The sequence below is a fragment of the Botryllus schlosseri genome, chromosome 4 (assembly GCF_051294905.1).
Source record: "Botryllus schlosseri isolate E-star chromosome 4, Bs_hap1, whole genome shotgun sequence".
Classification (NCBI taxonomy): Eukaryota; Metazoa; Chordata; class Ascidiacea; order Stolidobranchia; family Styelidae; genus Botryllus; species Botryllus schlosseri.
In genome coordinates this window covers 23232589-23252986 of record NC_137239.1, presented here as the reverse complement: position 1 = coordinate 23252986, position 20398 = coordinate 23232589, and the positions used below count along the sequence as shown (strand labels likewise).

Sequence of the window (20398 nt, the reverse complement as noted above, 5' to 3'; positions counted from 1 at the left end):
ACAAAAGAACTGAAACTATAATTAGAACTCAACGAATAATACTCGTAATTGAAAGAAAAATACAAATACTACCTCGAAAAAGAGGAAATATATTTAATGTCTTTTGTCCAAAAAGTTTCAACGGTGGTTTGCTAAAACAGGTCTAACGTTAAAAAAAGTCAAAGTCCACTTTTCCAGTTTAAGACACGTCATGGGTTGCTAGGTATGATAGGTAATTGCTAGATTGCGAAACGGTAGTTTCAAACGTTATGGAGGGCCATACTTACTGTGATGAAATATTTGATATTGGCGACAATGCGGTGTGAACGGAACCACGCAACCCAGTATCTAAACTCAATTCAGCGATACTTTCGTTAAAACATATTTGTCACCCCATCTACTGTGCGCCAAGCGCACCGAAAATCCTGGGTATTACATGACTTTTATGAAAATTAAATGTTGGTACTACGCGAAAACAGCCCCGCAATTCCTTAGGCTATCATGCTTATTGGGGGATTAAACTACTTCTACTTGACAAACTGAAAATATCGAAAACCAAGTAAGTAGTTCACAAAATATTACGAAGTACAAGTCGAAGAGCGAAAAAAATATCTATTTGAGTAAGTACCAGAAGTAGAGGAAAACTACTTGAGTACTTCGAAAATGTAGAAGTACTTCGTTACTGACCAAGTGACCACCTCTGGAACTAACACAGAAACACGCAAAGAAGCCTAACCATTGGCGTGACGTCAGGATTGAAAATTTTCCATACTGACCTGCACATCCAGCCCACCTACTTTTCAAGTTTTTATCCAGGCCCCTAAGCCAAAATAGTTATCGATCACTGCTTTATATGATAAATTGACATTATGGCGCATCATTTCATAATTGAATACGAAGAGTCGTATGTACCCGCCATACCAAGATCATTTTCTTTCAAAGTAACCTTATCGTCTCCAGATTCTTATGCTGTATACCGAGGTATTATAACTATAGGCAACCCGGTAAGACACGTCTGCTACCATCGCCATGCTAACAGCGTTTCTTGTGTTCATGCTGTGCATGAAAAGGATCAATGCAGGTATAAGGCCATGCTATATTATAATATTAGATTGTCACCGTTTTCAGCATCACTTGGTTCACTACATCAGTATCTATCACATCACCGCACCTTTATATCATTAGTGTTATTGGCTAACATACATATCATTGATATTTTGCACATCGCCTCTTTTATCCCATTATCATTATTAGCTATAATTATAGCGATCTTTTTTGACCAAAAGACGGAAGATTTTGACCTAAAAAAAAAATCAAAATTTTACAAAATTTTGCTCTCATGTATGCAAATAAGGCGTTTTCGAACATAATGTTAGAATTGTACTACTTATCTTCGTTTCTAGTTGGACTGTCTGTCTTTACGAAGTAGTTTGGCCTGAAAATACTATTTTGACTTAAAACTGACAAATTTCTACATGAAATAACTTTATTTTAACGAAATCTGAACCTATAAAGAATTCCAGTAGTTACATCACGCATTATGGCAGAAATAATTAAAATTTGTTGTAGTACAACGAAAGATACTTTACTACATTCTCGGGTAGAAAGTGTCTGTCCTTACTAAGTAGCTTGCCAAAAATGGCGAAAGAACGTTCAACAGCAACAGTTGCTGGCTGACAACACTGAAGTTATGTTAACACTGCCGGTGACACACCGTGTTGCTTCATTCTGACAATGTTGTCTACATCACAATTTTTCATCATGCGCTTCTTGATAAAAGAACCAATGCCCACGCAGTCTTGCTTCAGTTAAGATGTTGCGGTACGTTGAGCATAACACCATGTCAACCAATTTGTTTCATTTGACCGTTTATGATTCACAATGAGCAGACAATGGGCCTTTTACGAGCAGGCTACAAGCTGTAAAATGTCAAATGATAAGTTCACCGACAGTGCAAACATCTACGATACAAACGAAATGCAGGTTGCAAAAAAAGTCTGACTTTGTAGACTATTTTGACAAATTTTTGACTTAACGCTACAATTTTAACAAAATTTTGACTTATTTTGACTTGTCAAAAAAAATCGCCCTATAGCTATCATAAATCGCATTGAACAGTGGAACAATGTATTTTGTATCGCGCGTCTTTTGAAGGTTCCTACACGACCGTGTGTTACGATGACGGACTTTGCTTCAATACTGCTGATTCTTATTGCGGAATAAAGGAGTTGCCATACAAGCCGGATAAGATAGATACTAAGTTCCGACTGTTCAACAGGTAGGCATATACAACCGCAAATTTTCTGCCAGCACGGAGCGAAGCCGTTTCTAAATTAGAGATTGGTGGGGAGATCACTCTCGTGATCGCATGACTTAATGCATATTTCGGCCTATATACATGTCGCCTCTCTCGTATAGTGACTCTCCAATCAGATATTCATTTTGTTAACCACGGTATATAACAATAGATCTCTTCGTCAGATATGCTACATCTGCCGGTGAATCTAATGAGAGTCAGTATCTAGTACAGTGGTTCTCAACCGGGGGTCCACGAAGCATTTTCAGGTGGTCCGCGAAACCGGCAAATTTGCAAAATGGTTGACAAACTAATTTGTATTTATTTAAATTAGATAAACAACGAGAATGTTTGTCTTCACAACAGCAAAAACTTCAAGACTCACGTAAACAGAACGGCGGTCTGAGATGAAATATTCTACTGCGCAAACTCAAGGTCAATTGCCAAATTGCCAATAACCCACCGATACAAGCAGATTGTTGTTTAGGTAGGGTTACGAGATTTTAAGATCCGAAAAAGACGACACTTTCAAAAATTCTGAAAGCTGTAGTACCGGGAAAGAAAAGTGGTGATTTTGAAATTTTTCGGCCAAAGTACCGCGTTGATTCAAAAAAGGTCACCACTCTGACACGAGTCCCGACCTACGCGCTTTTTTACGTTAGTTTTGCGGTGTTGACTAAAAAAAGGATAATCAATTTGTCTCGACCCCCGAATTGTCCACTTTTTTACATTTTACTTTTATTTACACATTACTTTTATTGTGTTAACTAAAAAAAGGTTATCTTTCTCATCTCGATTCCCGAAATACCGAAATACCCGTCGCGCCGTATTTTTCGTTGATTGTCTTGCCAACTCTGGCATTCGACGTTTTTTTTATCACATTTAGGACATTTAGGCGTCCTCCGAGGACACTTTCAATTTATTAAAAAAAGAGGACATATGGTAATCCTAGGTTAGAGATGTTTTGTTGGGGTTTTGGAAAAGATTTGTTTGCAAAAATCCATTTTCTCAATTTTGGGGCCATATCTGTGGCGCTCATACCCAAGGGTGTCGTCGAAAGTGTCACGCGCTATTATTACATTCGCCACCACCTATCTTTGAGAAAATGGATATTCGGCACTCGTTCATATCAAATCGACGGCGTGGACAAAAAGGTTAAGAACCACTGGTCCAGTGTCTATAAACCTTTTGAGCGCTAGTACACTTTAAGATTGCATGGGATTTTCTCGTACCCCGTGTTAACAATGGCCGGCGGGCGGATGATCTAAATGACTTTGTAATACTGGGAATTGATCTCAGTGTATGCAAACCTTGCGTGTTGAATGCATGGATTACAAAGAATCTTGGGATGACTTGACCCAACATACTGCCCTAAAATAACATGAATCGACTTAGTCTCGTCTCTCGACTATGAGAAATGCGAAATGACTCGTTACTCGGATTCAAATTTTCGAGTCAAGTTTCAAGTCATTTATCTTCTTCGCAACACATTTTGTTACTTTCAGCCGAACTGTTTATTTCAGCCCCCTTTAAAAACTTTGAAAAATCAATGACCCCCCTATTTTTCAACCTTTCGAAAAAATTGTTAGAGTTTTATTTTAAAGACGAAGCACAATAAATATGATTGGTACAATGACTAGTTATCATATATTCACTTAGGGTGGTTGAGATTGTTCTGCTCTGAAAATGTCTAAATTGCTGGTTTGGTGGTGGAAAGAGCCAGCCGCATGTCACGTTGAATATCCTGGACAGTGCGTTGTTTTGTCTTCAGCAGTAACAGCATGAAATAGCATGGCAACTTCATTAACTTAAGGTTAAGTTATACATGGGGGTTGCGCACGATAATCTGTGCATCACAGATGTCTTACGTCAATACAATTATCCCGGTGCACTGATGAGTAACGCATTTTGGCGACAGATTAGTATGATCTAGGGTTGCATTTAAAACAAGCGGTGTTTTAGAACACTTTGCTTAGAACATGCTTTAAACAGTGATTTTTTAAAAGGATTTTTTAAAGTTGTATAATCAAGCCATGATCGTGTAAATACTTTCCAAAAACATGTTGTATGAGCCTACTGACAATTACCTCCCGATAGAGCCAACGTATACGATATGGGAGGGTTGAAACCCTCAAAATAGTCGGTTCAACATAAATAGTGCAGATATTTTGTCAAAGGAACCGTATTTACCCTATATTTTCAATTGTTAATGTCAATCCACTATGACGTCACAGTTGAATATTCGTGGCGTCAATGCTTCAAAAAAACATGTTTTAAATTAGGGCCTTGTTTTAAAAATGTTTGCTTTAAATTGATTTTTGTTATAAATACAACCCTAGTATGATCGCAAACTACACAGTTGTACAATGTACAGCGAAACTTACTGCATCATTCATAATGCTGTGATGAAAACATGAGCGTAAAAGTGATGTTTTCCATTAAAGAAAGACGGGAAGAAGAGGACAGGAGATCGATTTCCGTGAGGATATTGATGACTCGGATTTCATGTCCAGGCGACAAACCGTTTTCTTGATTCACGGATTCCTGTCTTCTGCTGAGACCGAATGGATAATAGTGAGCCGTATTGCAGTTCTTAGAAACGGGCATTCCTACAGCGTCCGCAAATATATTTTCTTTTATGCTTCTAGGTTACAATCGATCCATTGACAGTCTTGCTACAGGACAGCCTTGCTAAAGCGTTGCAGATAGGGTTGCAGTTGAAACACACTGTGTTTCAAAACTAGTTGTTTAATCTTTTAAGCCGTGTCTTGGACAAATCCGTTAATTTTTTTCAAACATTGTATAATTTAGCCATAATTGTGTAAATACTGTCGCAAGAACATGTAGCATGAGCCTACGGACGATTTGCACCCAATATACTCGACGTAGACGATGTGATGTGGCTGGAACCCTCGAAAGCGTCCTCTGTTCAACATGTTATAGCAAGTCGATATAGATCATTGGTGCGGAATGGGTGTTCTGATGATGATGACCACAGGCCGTAAAAATGCTGTATAGCGATATATTTTGGGTCTGTTTATGAGAATGACCGGAAGCTCTTTTCGTCGAGGGAGCCATATTTATCTTATATTTTCAATTGTAACTGCCAATGCCCTGTGACGTCACAGTTAAATTTCCGTGACGTCATGGTTAGAAAGATTTTTTTAATGTTTGAAACTAGGGCCATGTTTCAATCATGTTTGTTTCAAATGGATTTTTGTTTTAAATGCAACCCTAGAGGCAGAGCTAGAATCGAAGTGAGTAATAGATACTTTATTGCCACGACTCAATTATCACGCGAACGGAACAAATAAGTCTGTGTGCGAATAGGTTGCTATTGTCCGTATTAGTTGAACATAATTTTGAATACCCACGTCATCCGTCCAACAGGACCTCAAAGAAGTCCTTACGAAAGAGACGGATGGCTGGATCAACATCGTTACTGTGGACTGGAACAAGGGAGCGGAAATGCTTAAAGAATATCCACTGGCGGCACGAAACACTCAAGTCGTTGGAAATGAAATTGCAAAGCTAATAATCGCACTTAAAGTGAGTTTCGATACAGAGCAATTCTTGCAATAAAGTATATTCAAAGGCAACCTCATGCACGGGCACACAATTTATATATTCTTGTAGGCTATTACGCGACTTCATTACACCAAGAAGCATTAATTAAAAATCATCATGAAACAGCAGACAGCATTATAGTGTAGGCCGATAGTGGCATAAATATAACTATTGCTATAAGATATAACCATAGGTGGTCGAAGTAGTCAGCATTGCCACTCAAGTAGAACCAGAAAAAACGCTGTAAATTTCTGCTCAATTGCAAGTAGAAGTAGCAATTTCTAAGATATGTTAAAACTACTTCAAATAGAAGTAGAAAATACACATCTGAAATAATGCTTAAAAGTAGATTTGGTCGATGGATCGCATACTTTTAGCAGTTAATTGGAGATTCCCGCGCTTTCGAAATTGCACGTCTTTGCGACAAACGCCGAATGCGCAATGACACTACAAATATAGGTGTCATTTTCGAAAATATATTCAGTTGTCATGATACAGGGGCTATCTCTCCCAGTTTTCATGACAATTTAACTACGTTATATTATACAAAATCCCAAAGGGTAAGGATATGAAGTTCACACCAACTTGCGTACTCCAAAATGCAAAGTAGACTTCGTTACTGACCACCCCTGGCTATAACTATATTCATGGATATATACAGCGATATATTACAGTAATAGCGCATTCACAGAAGGAAACTGGGACTTCCTACAACAAATTTCACCTTATCGGCTTCAGCCTTGGAGCACACGTGGCTGGATTTGCCGGAAAGAGGATTCGGTTCAAGACTGGCGGAAAAGTGTCAAGAATCACAGGTATAACCATCACACGCCCATATGGGTTTTCGTGTTTACAAAATATACGCGAAAACATAAGCAGAAATGTGAATACAACTCATTTGATACCAAAAACAATTCGTTAAATTCCTCAACTCACAAAATTACGTGGTATAGAGAAGTGTCTATAGAATATAGTGAACATTACTTGATATAGAATTTGAGTATTGTGCACTGGAAAGTACATGGGGCAGGAAAAATATATATTGGGTGACCTTACACATGGAATGAGACTGTATTCATGTAGTTCGGCGCGAAAGAACACTTAGAACAGTGGTTTTTAACCTTGACGAAACCTGCATAAGACTTACGCTACTCTGCTAGCCTTTCCGGAACCCCACATCAGTGTTCGCTAAGCCGTAAAAATCTGCCACGAATGCAGTATACACATCTAACACATTACAATAGATTACTGGTGCAACTGTACCACAAAAAAGTGGTAAAAACCATTAAAGTATAATTTTCATGCAAAACGAAAACCATATAATGTATAATTATTTCAAATCAGTGTGTTATATATGCTGGTTCCTTTCAGATAGCAGTTCAGAAGTGCAAGGCTGTATACCTGGGAAAGTCTCATCGTATTGTTCGGTCGAAACGCAACGGCGCGATATCAATTGCGTATAATTACTTATGAGCTTAGACATATTGGAGATAAAATTGACATTTAAGAAGGACGGGGTTTCGCTTTTATAACCCCAATCTCCCACGAACCCAACTGCAGACGACTGCACTGCTCACCAATGTTGGGACTACTCGAGGCAGGACTGATTTGAGTCGAGTCGAGTCGAGTCACTTTGCAAAAATGACTTGACTCGTAACAAAATTTTCGAGTCAATTTCAAGTCATCAAATAATCGTTGTCAACTAAGTCGCTGCACCTGTACGTACATGCTCTGATATGATATGTGTGAGCAACCAGACATTTAACGATTGCGCAGCCTGGTTTTACGCAAATAAATTAAAAGTAAACGTAATGATTAGAGCCTACGTTGTCGTCAACAAGTAACATTCCATCCATGGCAGTATCTTTTTTCTCAATGCTAATCTTAATGAAACTCTTGTGTAATTTAAATCGGACTAATATATTAGGCTATATACATTTACATTACTTATCAACTATTGATACGTGCATAAATTGTATCGTGTGATTGGTGTATTGTGTAGTGCATCATAATAACTTGTTTTAACTTTCTGAGGTTTCATATTCTATCATCTATTTGGCAGATAAATACCGACTTGGCCTAGTAGTTCTCTATATATATGTGAGCTATACAACGCCCCGTCGAAGGTTTAATTAACTCGATAATCGTTACTCGATTCACAATTAATAGTAGATCAGTCTGTACTTCAATCATATTGCAAAATGGAACGGCTTTAATCATGCCTCGAACTTCGAACATTTGACATGACTTTATGACTTGACTCGTGACTTGATTAGTGACACCTCTAAACATCAAATGACTTGTCCTGATTCGAGGCAAAATGTTCAATAACTCGAATTTACTTGTGACTGGAAGGTAATGACTTGATCCCAACACTGCTGCACATGACCACCACAGTGCCAATACTGCTACTGATCTGCAACCAATGATGGCCATGACGGGCGTATTATCACAAATCTTATGTATGAGTTGATTATCTGTCTTTACCTCCACGGAACCCCTGAAACTGGCTCACGGAATCCCTGCTATTTCAGAGAATACCGTTTAAGAACCACAGACTTAGAATGCATAATTGTGTACCCATGATTAAAAAAGTAGTATGGCGATTCGACACCTCTTGTAGTCACAATATTTGTGTTTTTGTTAACTATAATCGGTTGACAGCGCTACCGAATACACATGGAGACACAATAGGATTGGTCACTACATTCATCTTGAATTATGCAAACATTTTAACATCAACACTTCGACAAAAAATTGATATGACTACAACCCACCACCAGTGACGGAAAACGACCAAGTAAAAATTCTGTGGGATGTACCAGTTATAACTGACCGCGAAATCAGGAGCAACCGCCCGGATATGATAATCAAACTCTTCATTGAACTGGCTGTCCCAGCTGATCACAATATAATGCAAAAAGAATCAGAAAAGCAATCCAAATACGCAGATCTCAAAATGGAATGCGAGAAAATGTGGCGATGCAAAATAAACATTGTACCGATAGTCATTGGCGCTACAGGGGTCGTAAGCAAAAAACTCATGAGACATATCCAACAATTCCGGGTAACGTTCGATTCGACATGATCCGAAAGATCACGTTATTGGGCACTGTGCATATTCTTCGGAAGGCCTTGAATGCACCACTGGCCTAAAATTACACTTGTGAATCACAGCATAATTTCTGTAATTTCGATTCTTCATTTTCAATCATCTCTACCTCTGCGCTGTAACCCTTGCCAATTCTTCATCTACTGCAATGCTGTAATCTGACTTCTCCATGTATTGCATAGGAATAACAATTTGACTGTATTACTGAAATTTTAAAAATTTACTCCAATCTCGCCATTTTCCTTTGGGGACAGGTTGCTCCCCGGATTATGTGTGTATTTACCAGTTCTACTGTAATAATAATAAGGATTTGTGTTTTTGGTGATATAACAATTACTATAGCCACTTATAATAATGCTTAGTGCTTGCCATTTCCCGTGCTTTTGAGATCTTAGCAGGAAATCTCTTTATGGCATTGGCAGAGCCATACGAGTTTGAACCAGATATCCTGTATCAATTATGAACTCTCCTAACAACAATAGAAGCCGTATAGTGTATACTCTCCAAATTGTCCATCCTCTGCATTGCAGGACTCGACCCAGCCGGGCCATGCTTCGAAACCTCTCTCAGCTCATTGAGGCTGGATAAGGGTGATGCAGATTTCGTGGATGTGATACACACTGGGTGTAACAGCTTCGGAGGTGGGATCAGGAAGAGCATTGGCGATGTGGATTTCTATCCTCACGGATGCGGTATTCAGCCGGGTTGTCTCTTCGACTTCACCGGCTGCAATCATAGGCGCGCCTACCAGCTTTTCATCGACTCCATCGAGAATAAAGAGAGTCCACTATCCGGCAGCAAATGTAGATCATATCGCTATTTCGAAAGCGGGATCTGCTCTTGCAAGGGGTGTGCCAAACTTGGGTAAAATTATACGCTATTGATGTATCAGTCATAATACTATATCCCCGATGTAGCAGTTCTTTCGACGTTAATGTCTATTTCGCGGCGCTTTCCTGCTCGCCCCCTTCCTTGCGAGTACGTTCTTTGATCTTGTCTTTTTGTAGGCTTTTTGTAGCTTTTTTGAACAGGGACGTGGGGGAAGAGGAGCCCAGATAAACCCCAGAATCGAACCTGGGCCGTCGGGTATCAGGCGCTTATCGTCACCACTACGTTAACTCCCCCTATTATTGTCGGAGCTCATAGTCAAGAACTGACTTGCTTTAGTTGTCGCATGGGTGTTCGCTCACCCACGCGGTTGAATGATTCATATGCGCTTGAACTGGATGTCTGAATCCGAATCCGAATCTTGAATTCAGTTTTATTAAGTCTAAGTCTCCCTACTCAACTAACCAGTCATTTTTTTTATAAGTATCATACTTATTTAGTGTCGTTGGTAATCATAACCGCAATCCATGTCCACACCGAGTAGACATCTCCAAATCCTCTTTTATTACCGAGTTTTAGAATCAGAAGCCACTTGTTTGAATCCGTTTACCTATTGTCGAGACTTGATGCCTGAGACGCGTCAATTTCAGTGTTCTGACTACTGACTATTAACCAGGTACAACACCGATCGTGGAAGCACAGGCGTATATTACCTGAATACTGCATCGCGTGCTCCATTTGCAGGCCAAGCAAGAAGCTCTGTCAGTTATTGGTAATTGACACATGTCTTCTCATGCAATCATGCTGCACATATTCAACGCCGTGTCGGGAATTATCTGCGACATCTCATTATATATATAGATATATTTAGCCTGCGTATAGTATCACGAGAAGTTATAGGGATTAAATCAATATACGATTCGTATTAAAGCGTTGCCGTGCTGGTTGGTGTTTTACCTCAGTTCAATATTTGGGTAGATCATAGCTTCTGGGTATTTTGCGATTCTAAACTCAACGCATTCTGAAGCGCTATTATTAATATCAACAGTGAGAATGTAGATAGAAACTGAATTGCATTGTAAACCTGCTGTCATGGTGTCGACACAATCTCTACCAGAAGACTACTTGAAACAGAGGGAGTTTTGACCAAGGAAGCCATCATGCAATAATTCCGAGACGGACCTTCAGCATTCCCGTGGCCACTTACTAGCCACGGATAATTTCGTGGCCGGCCACAGATATTCCGTGGCCGGCCATGAAAAGTGCTATTCTTTGGCCGGCCATGGTGATTTTCATGGCCGGCCATGAAATTTCAGTATGGCCGGCCATGAAATTTCCATGGTCGGCCATATCAAACTCATTCTCATGGCCGGCCATGACTAAATTTCATGGCCGGCCATAGCCAAATTTCATGGCCGGCTGCAATATATCAAGTTAGTATCGATAATAAGTACTGTATGTGGCCCAATCGTGGTCAAATGCATGATCAATTATGTTCTATTATGGGCGTACAGTAAATAGAACTAGGTGAGAGCGAGAGTTTAGCTCAGTTTATATGCATTTTCACCCGGAATACCAGAAGAATAGCGATACAATGAAACGATAGGTAGAAGATGAACCTTATCTGGAATAGTCTCTATATATCAATTAAAAACACAAAAAATGATGTAAAGAATGCATTAAAAAGGGGGATATCCGCTAAATGAAACAGGAAATAATGGTTTAGAAAGCTAGAAGCGATGAAGACATTATCAAAACTGGTAACTGGTAAGTGTTGATTTGTATCTTTTTTATAGAAATAGACCTACGTATTCCGCTGACACTCGTCGCAGCTAATCGTATGCAACTGCATAGAATTGGAAAAAAACAATGTATACCAGATATCTGTCAAAAATCTCTATAAGTTCCCCAAAAGCTATGAGATTCACATGACATTCTGCGGCCGACCACTGAGCAGATCACAGCTCGCTGTGACCGGTGCTTCCCCCGATCTGATATGTCTTTCCGACGGTATAGGACCAGCGTGAGACCTTTGAGTACACGCTGATAGGACAGTGCTCTTCAACCTTTTTCGTCGTGGTACACCCTTTTAACATTTTCTCACAACTCGTACACCCCTGACCGTATAATACACCGATAACGTCGAAAGCCGCATTTTGATTACATATACAATACGTCCGGATTCCAACGGGGATTCGCCATGGCGCATGGACGACAAATGCTCATATGAAATTTGATACTGGGAACTTAACACCACGGAGAGCCCTTGTGGTGTTCTGTGCCTTCAATTATTTCTTGAGATAGGGTGAGATGTGGTACCGATGGATGAAAAATTGGAAAATGATCGCTGGCCCCAAAATGTTCAGCCGAAAACAGCAGATCTTTTGCTGGCTCAGCACTTTGATACAAGCTCTACCTATCGCGCACATATACATGAATATCCGCCTTTTCAAAAAATATTTGCGGACGTTCAAAATTTGTTGCTCGAACGTATCATCGGTCCCCACCCGGTGGATCCAATGGCACAAGACCCGGGGACCTGTGACACATATACCCTAAAAAACTCAGATGTGACAACTTTTCTTGCTCAGTATAATAATCTAAGCTACAGAAAGCCACAGAAGAATGTTTGGTCACAACCGTCAAAAAATAGAATAAATATTAACTCAAATGTTGTCATAAAATCACGTTTCGATTTGGGCTCGAACTTATAAATTTGACGGTACATACATATTGCCCGAAAATCGACAGTGTGACTTCCAAATACCTCGTTATAGCGATAAAACATCATATGCAATTATTACATAAAGATTTTCTGTACATAGGCATGTTTCATTTATTTCATGATTAGTATGCCTGATTATTTTGCTTGATTTGGCTATTGTATCATCGGTCCCCATCCTTACGAATTTTATACATGAATCGAAAAAAATTCCACTCAAGGAAGGTACTGAAAAAATAATAGGTGCCATTATATAGCATAAGACAAGACCTACACTTCACAATAAAAATGATTGCTGGTTTGTTCGTGTTGAAGGTTACAAAGAAAAATGTATATGTCGATCTAAATTTAGTTTACACCCCCCAAAACAAAAATCATCTGTGGGAGACCCCATAGCTCGCGCACGTCGATTTTTTTTGTATGTGAGGAAAGATTTTGCCAGCATGCAATTGTAGACAAGATCACGGAGTGTAATCATGGAATTGTCATAGAGAATTTTCAAAGTATTTTCGGTCCCGGTGATCCATCGGTACCACATCTCCCCTATGCAATGCGCAAATTTTCTTACTGTAGAAGCAAAACATCCCAGCAGGCTTACAATATATAATTTATGTACCAAAATCGCGAGTACAAATGTCAAAACAGACACTAGGATTATGTGTGTAGTCGCGCAGAGCGCGAAAATTTTGCCTCTTGAATGGATTTCATCGAAAATGTTGGTAGTTTTACATATTATTGTCAAAAATTTATAAATTCTCAGCTCACGTGATCAGATTAACCCGTAGAGCTGATTGAGGGTGTTTTCGAAAATATTGGGTACAATATTAATGATGATGCATCTTGCGGTTCCTATTAATCACTTAGTTGCATGTTGTTATTTCTTGGCCTCCCACCAGGATTGTTTGTATTGTTATTAATAATATTTTATTACACATCAATGACAGTGGTGATAATCGCCTGTTTAGAATTTGTGCGCCACGACAGTGCATTTCCTAAAGTTTAGTATTTTTGCTTTGGGTAATGAGGACGACTTTTGCTTGCACGCGCACTCCCATTCTCCATTCTCTCTCGCTAACGTGCGTCCACTTTCAGGACTTTGCTGCTGACTTTAAAGCTCGGTTAACTCTTCTTCCGGGCTTTTAAAGACGCTACGTTAACAGGGGGTCGGCGACGAGGAGCCTAGATAAACCTCCGACACATAGAAATATGGCAGAGCCGAGACTAGAACCAGCAACAATTGGTTACATAATGACGGCCGCAAACACACGCTAATTTAAATATGTGTAGAAGATCGCAAAATTATGGTTATGCGGCTGAATGAGGCCGTACGTCCGCAGGTTGAGCACCCCTGACGTAGCCGAAATAAGGATGGGCATTTGAGCAAGGCTGCAACGTATAGTAAATGATAATACGAATAAGGGATCGAGGTTACTGGACCACCATCTAACGCAGTGGTTCGCAAACTCGACCCCGTGGCTGCGTAAGTAGGCTATGTATTCTGCACTATTCATAAGCTGGCCGCAGGAAGTACAAATTCAAAATGTCCGAGATTTAGCGGTGGTTTCCTCGAGAATCATCAGACAGATATCGCAAGCTGAACACATGCTAACTCCACCCTGCTCTACTCGAAAAGGAAGTAATAAGTCCATTACCAAAGGTTGAATGATTGGAAACATTTGCTTATGACATCACATTGTACGATATTACACATCCAGTCATTCTGTTTTGAAGCATAAGCTGGCGTATTTTTGTGATAGCTATAGTCATCGTATCATCGGTTCATCATAATGTGGATCTGGTACACCCCTGTACACCCCATCCGAGTGGTACACCCTTTGAAAATTCTGGTACACCCTAGGGTGTACGACAACCGCGGGTGAAGAGCACTGGTATAGGACATGTAGTCGCAAACAATTCCATAGTTTGTTATCTTTCGTATAGCTGAATAGCTGTGAATTGGATAATGCCAGGATGATACAATCCTTCCTTTCTGTGTTAGGTCTATGATGAGTCCGCAATATACGGTTATATACATATTTGATTATCGTACTGCTATACAATACATACGACGTTCGAGATCCTCAACATCAATGGAGCTTGCACTCATTTGCACGATGAGAATTGTGTCGATGAATCTATGAATATTTCTATGCTGTAGCGGCACTTGAACTTGACACACTCCAGATGTGCTGTAGATTTTGAATAAAGGCAACGATGTAGCCTAACCTATCGGTACTATTGGTAAAATGTGGGGCTTTGTTCCAGAAATTTGATTTTGACCACGTTTCCGATTCTATATAATTTGTACGTATATCCCCCTAGGTGCCGTTCTTCCAGGTTGAAACAAATAATGTACGAATGAGATGCATGTCTCAGTCACGAACGATGCCGTGTATGCCAGAGGATACTTGATTACTTGGGTGCAAGGATTGTTTTGTATCGCATGTCGTTGTGAGATCAAGCTGCTAACCGATGTGGTGGGCATGGATAGGGTTGTCATACGTCCGGAATTTCCCGGACATGTCCGGAATTTCTGGGAGGAATTTCTAAAATATGGCAAATGTCCGGAATTTTGACGTAGGCTCATATTTTTTTCGTAAATCACCACAGTCCACAACAACAATATTTTGGGAATATTTATGCTGATGCATGATATTTTTATTCGCGCTGCGCGCGATTTACTATCACATTTATTGATTCAATATGGAGACTACCACCGTCGCAAAAACTGCCATAAAATATCAATAAAACAACCTTCATTTACTGGAATAAGCCTAATTGCAATCGCAATTATAGGAGAACGGTATATTCCTAGAGATCGTTAAGGCCGTTTAAATGCTTTATTCAAAGATAGTGGTTGTAAACGGGGGTTGGGGGTCGTTTGCTTTTATTCTGGGGTTTGCGAATATGCTGAACGTAATCAGCTTCCAAAATAGCCCGTGAGTAAGTCTGGGCAAAGGTGTTGACTTCTTGTAGTAATCATCTCCTCAAAGTTTGATCTGGGCCACGGAATATTTTCAAATTGGAGTTGGAGTCGCGACCATAAACGCTTGGAAGGGTGTTTATAAAGCTCCGTGGTGCGCACCGGCATAAGGCTGATAAACAATCTTATTGGTAGGACATGAACATGACTTAACGATGTGCAATTACGCTCCCTGTATTTTCGAACTCATCATCCTCCACCATGTCCACCGCTAACTCTGATCATGTGGGCGGATAGTAGTATCTATATCACGGGTGGGCAATTATTTTCCTCTGCGGGCCAATTGAGTGGTGGAAAATACGCTGGCGGGCCGAATGAACAATTTTTGATATATTCTCCAGTGTCTTTTAATTTCATTTCAAAATTACATGGTTATTAAATGCGGCTCAGTGAATGTGTTGGTGTTAATTAATGCGAAAGTGACGGTTAATTGATAGATATCTATTTGACGTAATGATGCGAAACAATGTTAGACATGATACATTTTTAATTATCTTTAAACCCCTATCCACGTTCTTCTAATATGACTCTAAAACAGTGGATCTCGACATTTTTTTAGGCACGCCCCCCTTTATGATAGTGAAAAAGTTCGCGGCCCGCTAGTCATGATATCACAAAATACTAAAAAGTGCAACCAGCATGCTAGCAATCCCAGCGGATAGTTTGACGGCATGGAAGGTTATGGCAGTTGATGGGAGACTTCTGAATTATAGAAGTTGGACAATACGCAGAGCAATAACTATAATCCGGGGATAAATCGCGCAGAGCGCAAAAATTTTTTTCTTTAAACTTAGGCTTCGTGCACCCCTTCTGATGCTTTCACGTCTAAACCTTCTTTGAATTCCAGTTTTCGGCATTCTTTTTTTTGGCATGCCCTTTAATCATTCAGGGGTGATAGATATGATGAGTCATATAGTAATCGCTAGCACTGATTGACTTGTTTTACGAATTAGGGATTTGGAAACGTATCACGTACAATTTGAAACACATGCCGTATGATGCGTAATGTGACAATGGCAACTAAGGTTTAATCGTAATCGTAATCGTAATCGTGGCATATTAATGAACAGGTTTTAAAGTAAACGAATTTCCTGTTCTGTTGATACAGCCTATATGGTTTTAGTCAATTAAAAATCTAGTTTAATGTTTTGAATTCCAAAAAAACCTTCGCGGGCCGCACAGAATAGCTTCGTGGGCCGGATTTGACCCGCGAGCCACACTTTGCCCAGGTCTGATCTATATAGTAATATATGGAACGACCAATATTATTGACAGAATTCATTCAAATAATTGAACGACCATATTCATATAGCAAGCCCCCCCCAGAAGTTGCATCGATTACCCTATAGTGTGGGCTCGAAATCATTGTTTATTTGGGCGGGGAGGGGCTGAAAACATGTGCCATCGGTCCCGGCTACATAACACACAGCAGCATACTCCTGAACCGGATCGTGACCACCTCCGGTCTAGGAGCAAAGCTTTGCTAGTGTGACGTCATATTTCACTTTGAAATCCACTGGTGGGCGCTAAAGAGTGTCCGGAATTTACGTTGCTGAAATATGGTAACCCTAGCATAGGACGTAAATGTGCCTGCTATATGATTAAATTACTGTTATAATAATAGATAACTCCAGATACTTTGCGTCATCTAATGCAGTACCATCGATCGATGCGACATCAAATGCAGCGCCATCGATCGATGAAAAAATGCCCATGCCAAGCCTGTGAATTGACCAACAGGCATGATATATTTGTGGTTGATGCAAGGAAAGGAACAATGGAATGTTCCCCAATCAATGTTCAGGGAACAATCTTGATGACACAGACAAGTCCCAATCGTTCATTATAATTCGACATTTGAATGCAGTGCAAATACTTGTCGCGGTGTAAAGTGCGTCTGATCTCTCGTGCCCTTGGGAGTTTTCTGTGAAAAGCATGTATTGGACACATTGCATTCATGCAACTACTTGTATGAATTGTGAATGATTGTAATCATCTCTTCAATTGCTTCAGATTTTGTGAAATCGGTAGCGGAATAAACAAACTTTCTGTAGCAAAATATGACGGTTTCTTTATGTAGAAAAGGAAAGAGGGGCAGGGAGTCAGATTATCTACGCTTGCATCATTAATGGGCTTGGGCGATGGAGATGCGTTGATCGCCTGGCGTGGAAGCTCTGTGGACACCAGTTTTAATGTAAAGACGTTTGTCTGACCGAGCAATAAGATGTACGCCAGTGGTTCTTAACCTTGCCCCCAGCGCCTCCCAGGGGGCCCTGGCGATTTTGAAGGGGGGCGGAAACGCTCAGGGGGCGATATGGGGGGCGCTGGGCTCAGGGGGGCGATATGGGGGGCGCTGGAGAAAAATGGCTTCGCAGTAGATGATGTGGTGATAGGACATATCCTTAATGAGTATTCAGAGCAAATTAACACCGAAAACTTCGTTACATATAGCCTTCAAAATACATATAGGTTTAATTGTACATGGGCGCCTAAATGACTGTCACCGAATATTCCTGTCTTGGCAATCTCAACCCCAGAAGACGAATTCCATCTGGCAGGGAAAAATTATATGTCAGTGAAGAAATACCAATCTGAAATCGTGTGCGTCTTTTAGTTTAGTACGATTGGGCGACAGGGATATTCCTGTTGGGCGATATCCCCGTTGAGCGATTCTATATTTTTTGATATTGCAGACAGGGGGTCACGAAATAACATCATGCAACGAAGTCATACCAACGGGTTCGCCCGCCCGAATATGTTTAATTATTAGTAACGGGCCCTACAGTTTCCAAGAAACCTCACAATGTTCGCTTTAAGTTTTGATGAGTCTGCGCACACTCAACAACTCACTGCGCTGACCCTTGGACAACAGTGCGTAGCGACTAAAAAAAGGCAATAACTCCGGATTTGTTGTGCGCAACGTAGATTTTCTGTGCGCAGAGACCGTGTCAGCACTGCGCACGTGCGCAGCTTAGAGGGAACATTGCACCTCACTCAGCTCTACCGGCAAATGTGTTTACGTGAGCAGAGAGAGGATAAAAATTGATCTCAATTTACATGCAATTCCCGATGATATTGACCAATTCAATTATTAATTAGTGAAATTTTTCGCACTTCACGCGACTAGGCGAGAATAGCTGCCTCAGGAAATGGACACCCAGTGTAGATACCTAATAGGCTATCAGCAAATAGCGGACAGCCTAATGGGGGTCTGGGAGTGAAGTCTCCCGGAAGTTTGGTTTATCACCCGATGGGGACCCAGGACCAACGTTTTTTGTTTGGGGGGGGGGGGCTGACGAAGTGCTGTTACGGCCCTGGTAACGAATAATTGTACCTGCGGGCACGCCCGAATATGTTTAATTAATAATTACGTGCCCTTTATTTTCCTATACAATAGCTCACTCAGAGCTACTGGTAAATCTGATTACGTGGGCTGAGAGGATAAAAAGTTTATAGCGACTTATATATGTAATTACCACCTATTCATTAATGCATTATAGAAAATTTTGGTACCTAGGGCGACCAGGCCACACAAACTTTGCTGACCATCAAAATCACGATATGGGATTCGTGGGGACGAAGCCCTCAGAAGTTCGGTTTATCACGCTATGGGGGCGCAAGGCAATCGTTTTAGGGGGGTTGACGAAGTGCTGTTACGGCCCTCCCTCTGACTCATTGTCTTTATTACATTCCTTACAATATGAAGGTGGGGGGGGGGGCGCTGGAGCACGGTAATTTTTGAAAGGGGGCGCTGGAAGAAAAAAGGTTAAGAACCACTGATGTACGCCCATACATTACTCTATCAAATAATAATCTATATTCTAGGAAGTTCAAGGAACGTATGTTTCGGTGTTAGTTTACAACGCACCACCCCAGAGTACTTTTTCAATAGTCAGTGGGAATTAAGCTCATTTCTACAGCGAACACAGAATGTAAACACGTGTAAAGCCGTGCAAATTTTGAACCCATCCCTAAACTACTCAATAAAGTGGTAATGTAACTTAGGTACGTGCGATAATAGTGGAAATCGTCTATACAAGCTACAAACCTTGCCGCCAGAAAGTTCGTATTGCAAATGAAGAAGATCTACTGACTATTGTCAAATTGGATGCAAAGGGCGGATTTTGATCCAACTAGATGTGCCAAAATTACGAACTGGCCATGAACTCGTGGCCGGCCACGATGAATTCTTATGGACGGCCATGAAATTCACTGTGGCCGGCCACGAGACAACGCATTTTCATGGCCGGCCACGAGATATTCGTGGCCGGCCACAAAAAAATCTGTGGCCAGTAAGTGGCCACGGGAAAGCTGAGACCCCTACTGATAATTCCTTTACATCACGGCCTTGCTTACAGTAGCCTACAATTTTAACGAAAAGAGTTTACAGTACAAACTAATGAATTTTTAAAAAGCGCAACTAGAACTAGAACTAGAACTACCAAATTTTGAAAACCCACAGCTAGAACTAGAACTACATAGTCACTTTTCGAAATCCGCAACTAGAACTAGTTCTAACGACCTTTAAATATCCGCAACTAACTAGAACACAACTATCAACTATATCAGGGTCTCTTGACCGGCGTTACCGGGCGCACAATGTAACTATTGTATTAAATGTGTAGCGATTGTCTAATGTGGTAGACTTATGTTTTTGTGACCGACTGAAATTTAGGGGTTCCCCAAAGGCTTGTAGATTAGCGTAGGGCAAACCTGAACATTTTACGGTCCGCGAGTCAAATACGGACCGCGGGGTGTAGTGGGTTCTATTTTCGTGTATCATTCCAAGAAATCCGAAAAAGGTGCTACCCTTAGAAAAAAGCACTCAGCCGCTATGGGATATATCTCCATAAGGGTTGGAGTATTTGACGTGGTTCGAGTACTGGTCGGCGATGACCGCTCACTTTTCTT

The 20398-nt window shown here is 40.6% G+C and overlaps 1 protein-coding gene across 1 annotated transcript; it reads left to right on the top strand.

Moving 5' to 3' along the window:
* The first annotated feature begins 915 nt into the window (after window positions 1-915).
* LOC145437480 (pancreatic triacylglycerol lipase-like) lies at window positions 916-10726 on the top strand. Its single transcript, XM_080314737.1, has 7 exons — window positions 916-1060; window positions 2134-2257; window positions 4720-4849; window positions 5666-5824; window positions 6534-6657; window positions 9485-9818; window positions 10459-10726. The coding sequence occupies exons 1-7, from the start codon at window positions 1009-1011 to the stop codon at window positions 10556-10558; spliced, it is 1023 nt and encodes a 340-aa protein (XP_080170863.1). The 5' UTR covers window positions 916-1008; the 3' UTR covers window positions 10559-10726.
* The last annotated feature ends 9672 nt before the right edge of the window (window positions 10727-20398 follow it).

Excerpts from the sequence above, each read along its gene's own strand:
- LOC145437480 (XM_080314737.1), top strand. The coding sequence starts at position 1,009 with ATGCTAACAGCGTTTCTTGTGTTCATGCTGTGCATGAAAAGGATCAAT. Across the intron at positions 1,061-2,133 it reads CATGAAAAGGATCAATGCAG|GTTCCTACACGACCGTGTGT; the intron begins GTATAAGGCCAT and ends CGTCTTTTGAAG. Across the intron at positions 2,258-4,719 it reads AAGTTCCGACTGTTCAACAG|AAAGACGGGAAGAAGAGGAC; the intron begins GTAGGCATATAC and ends TTTCCATTAAAG.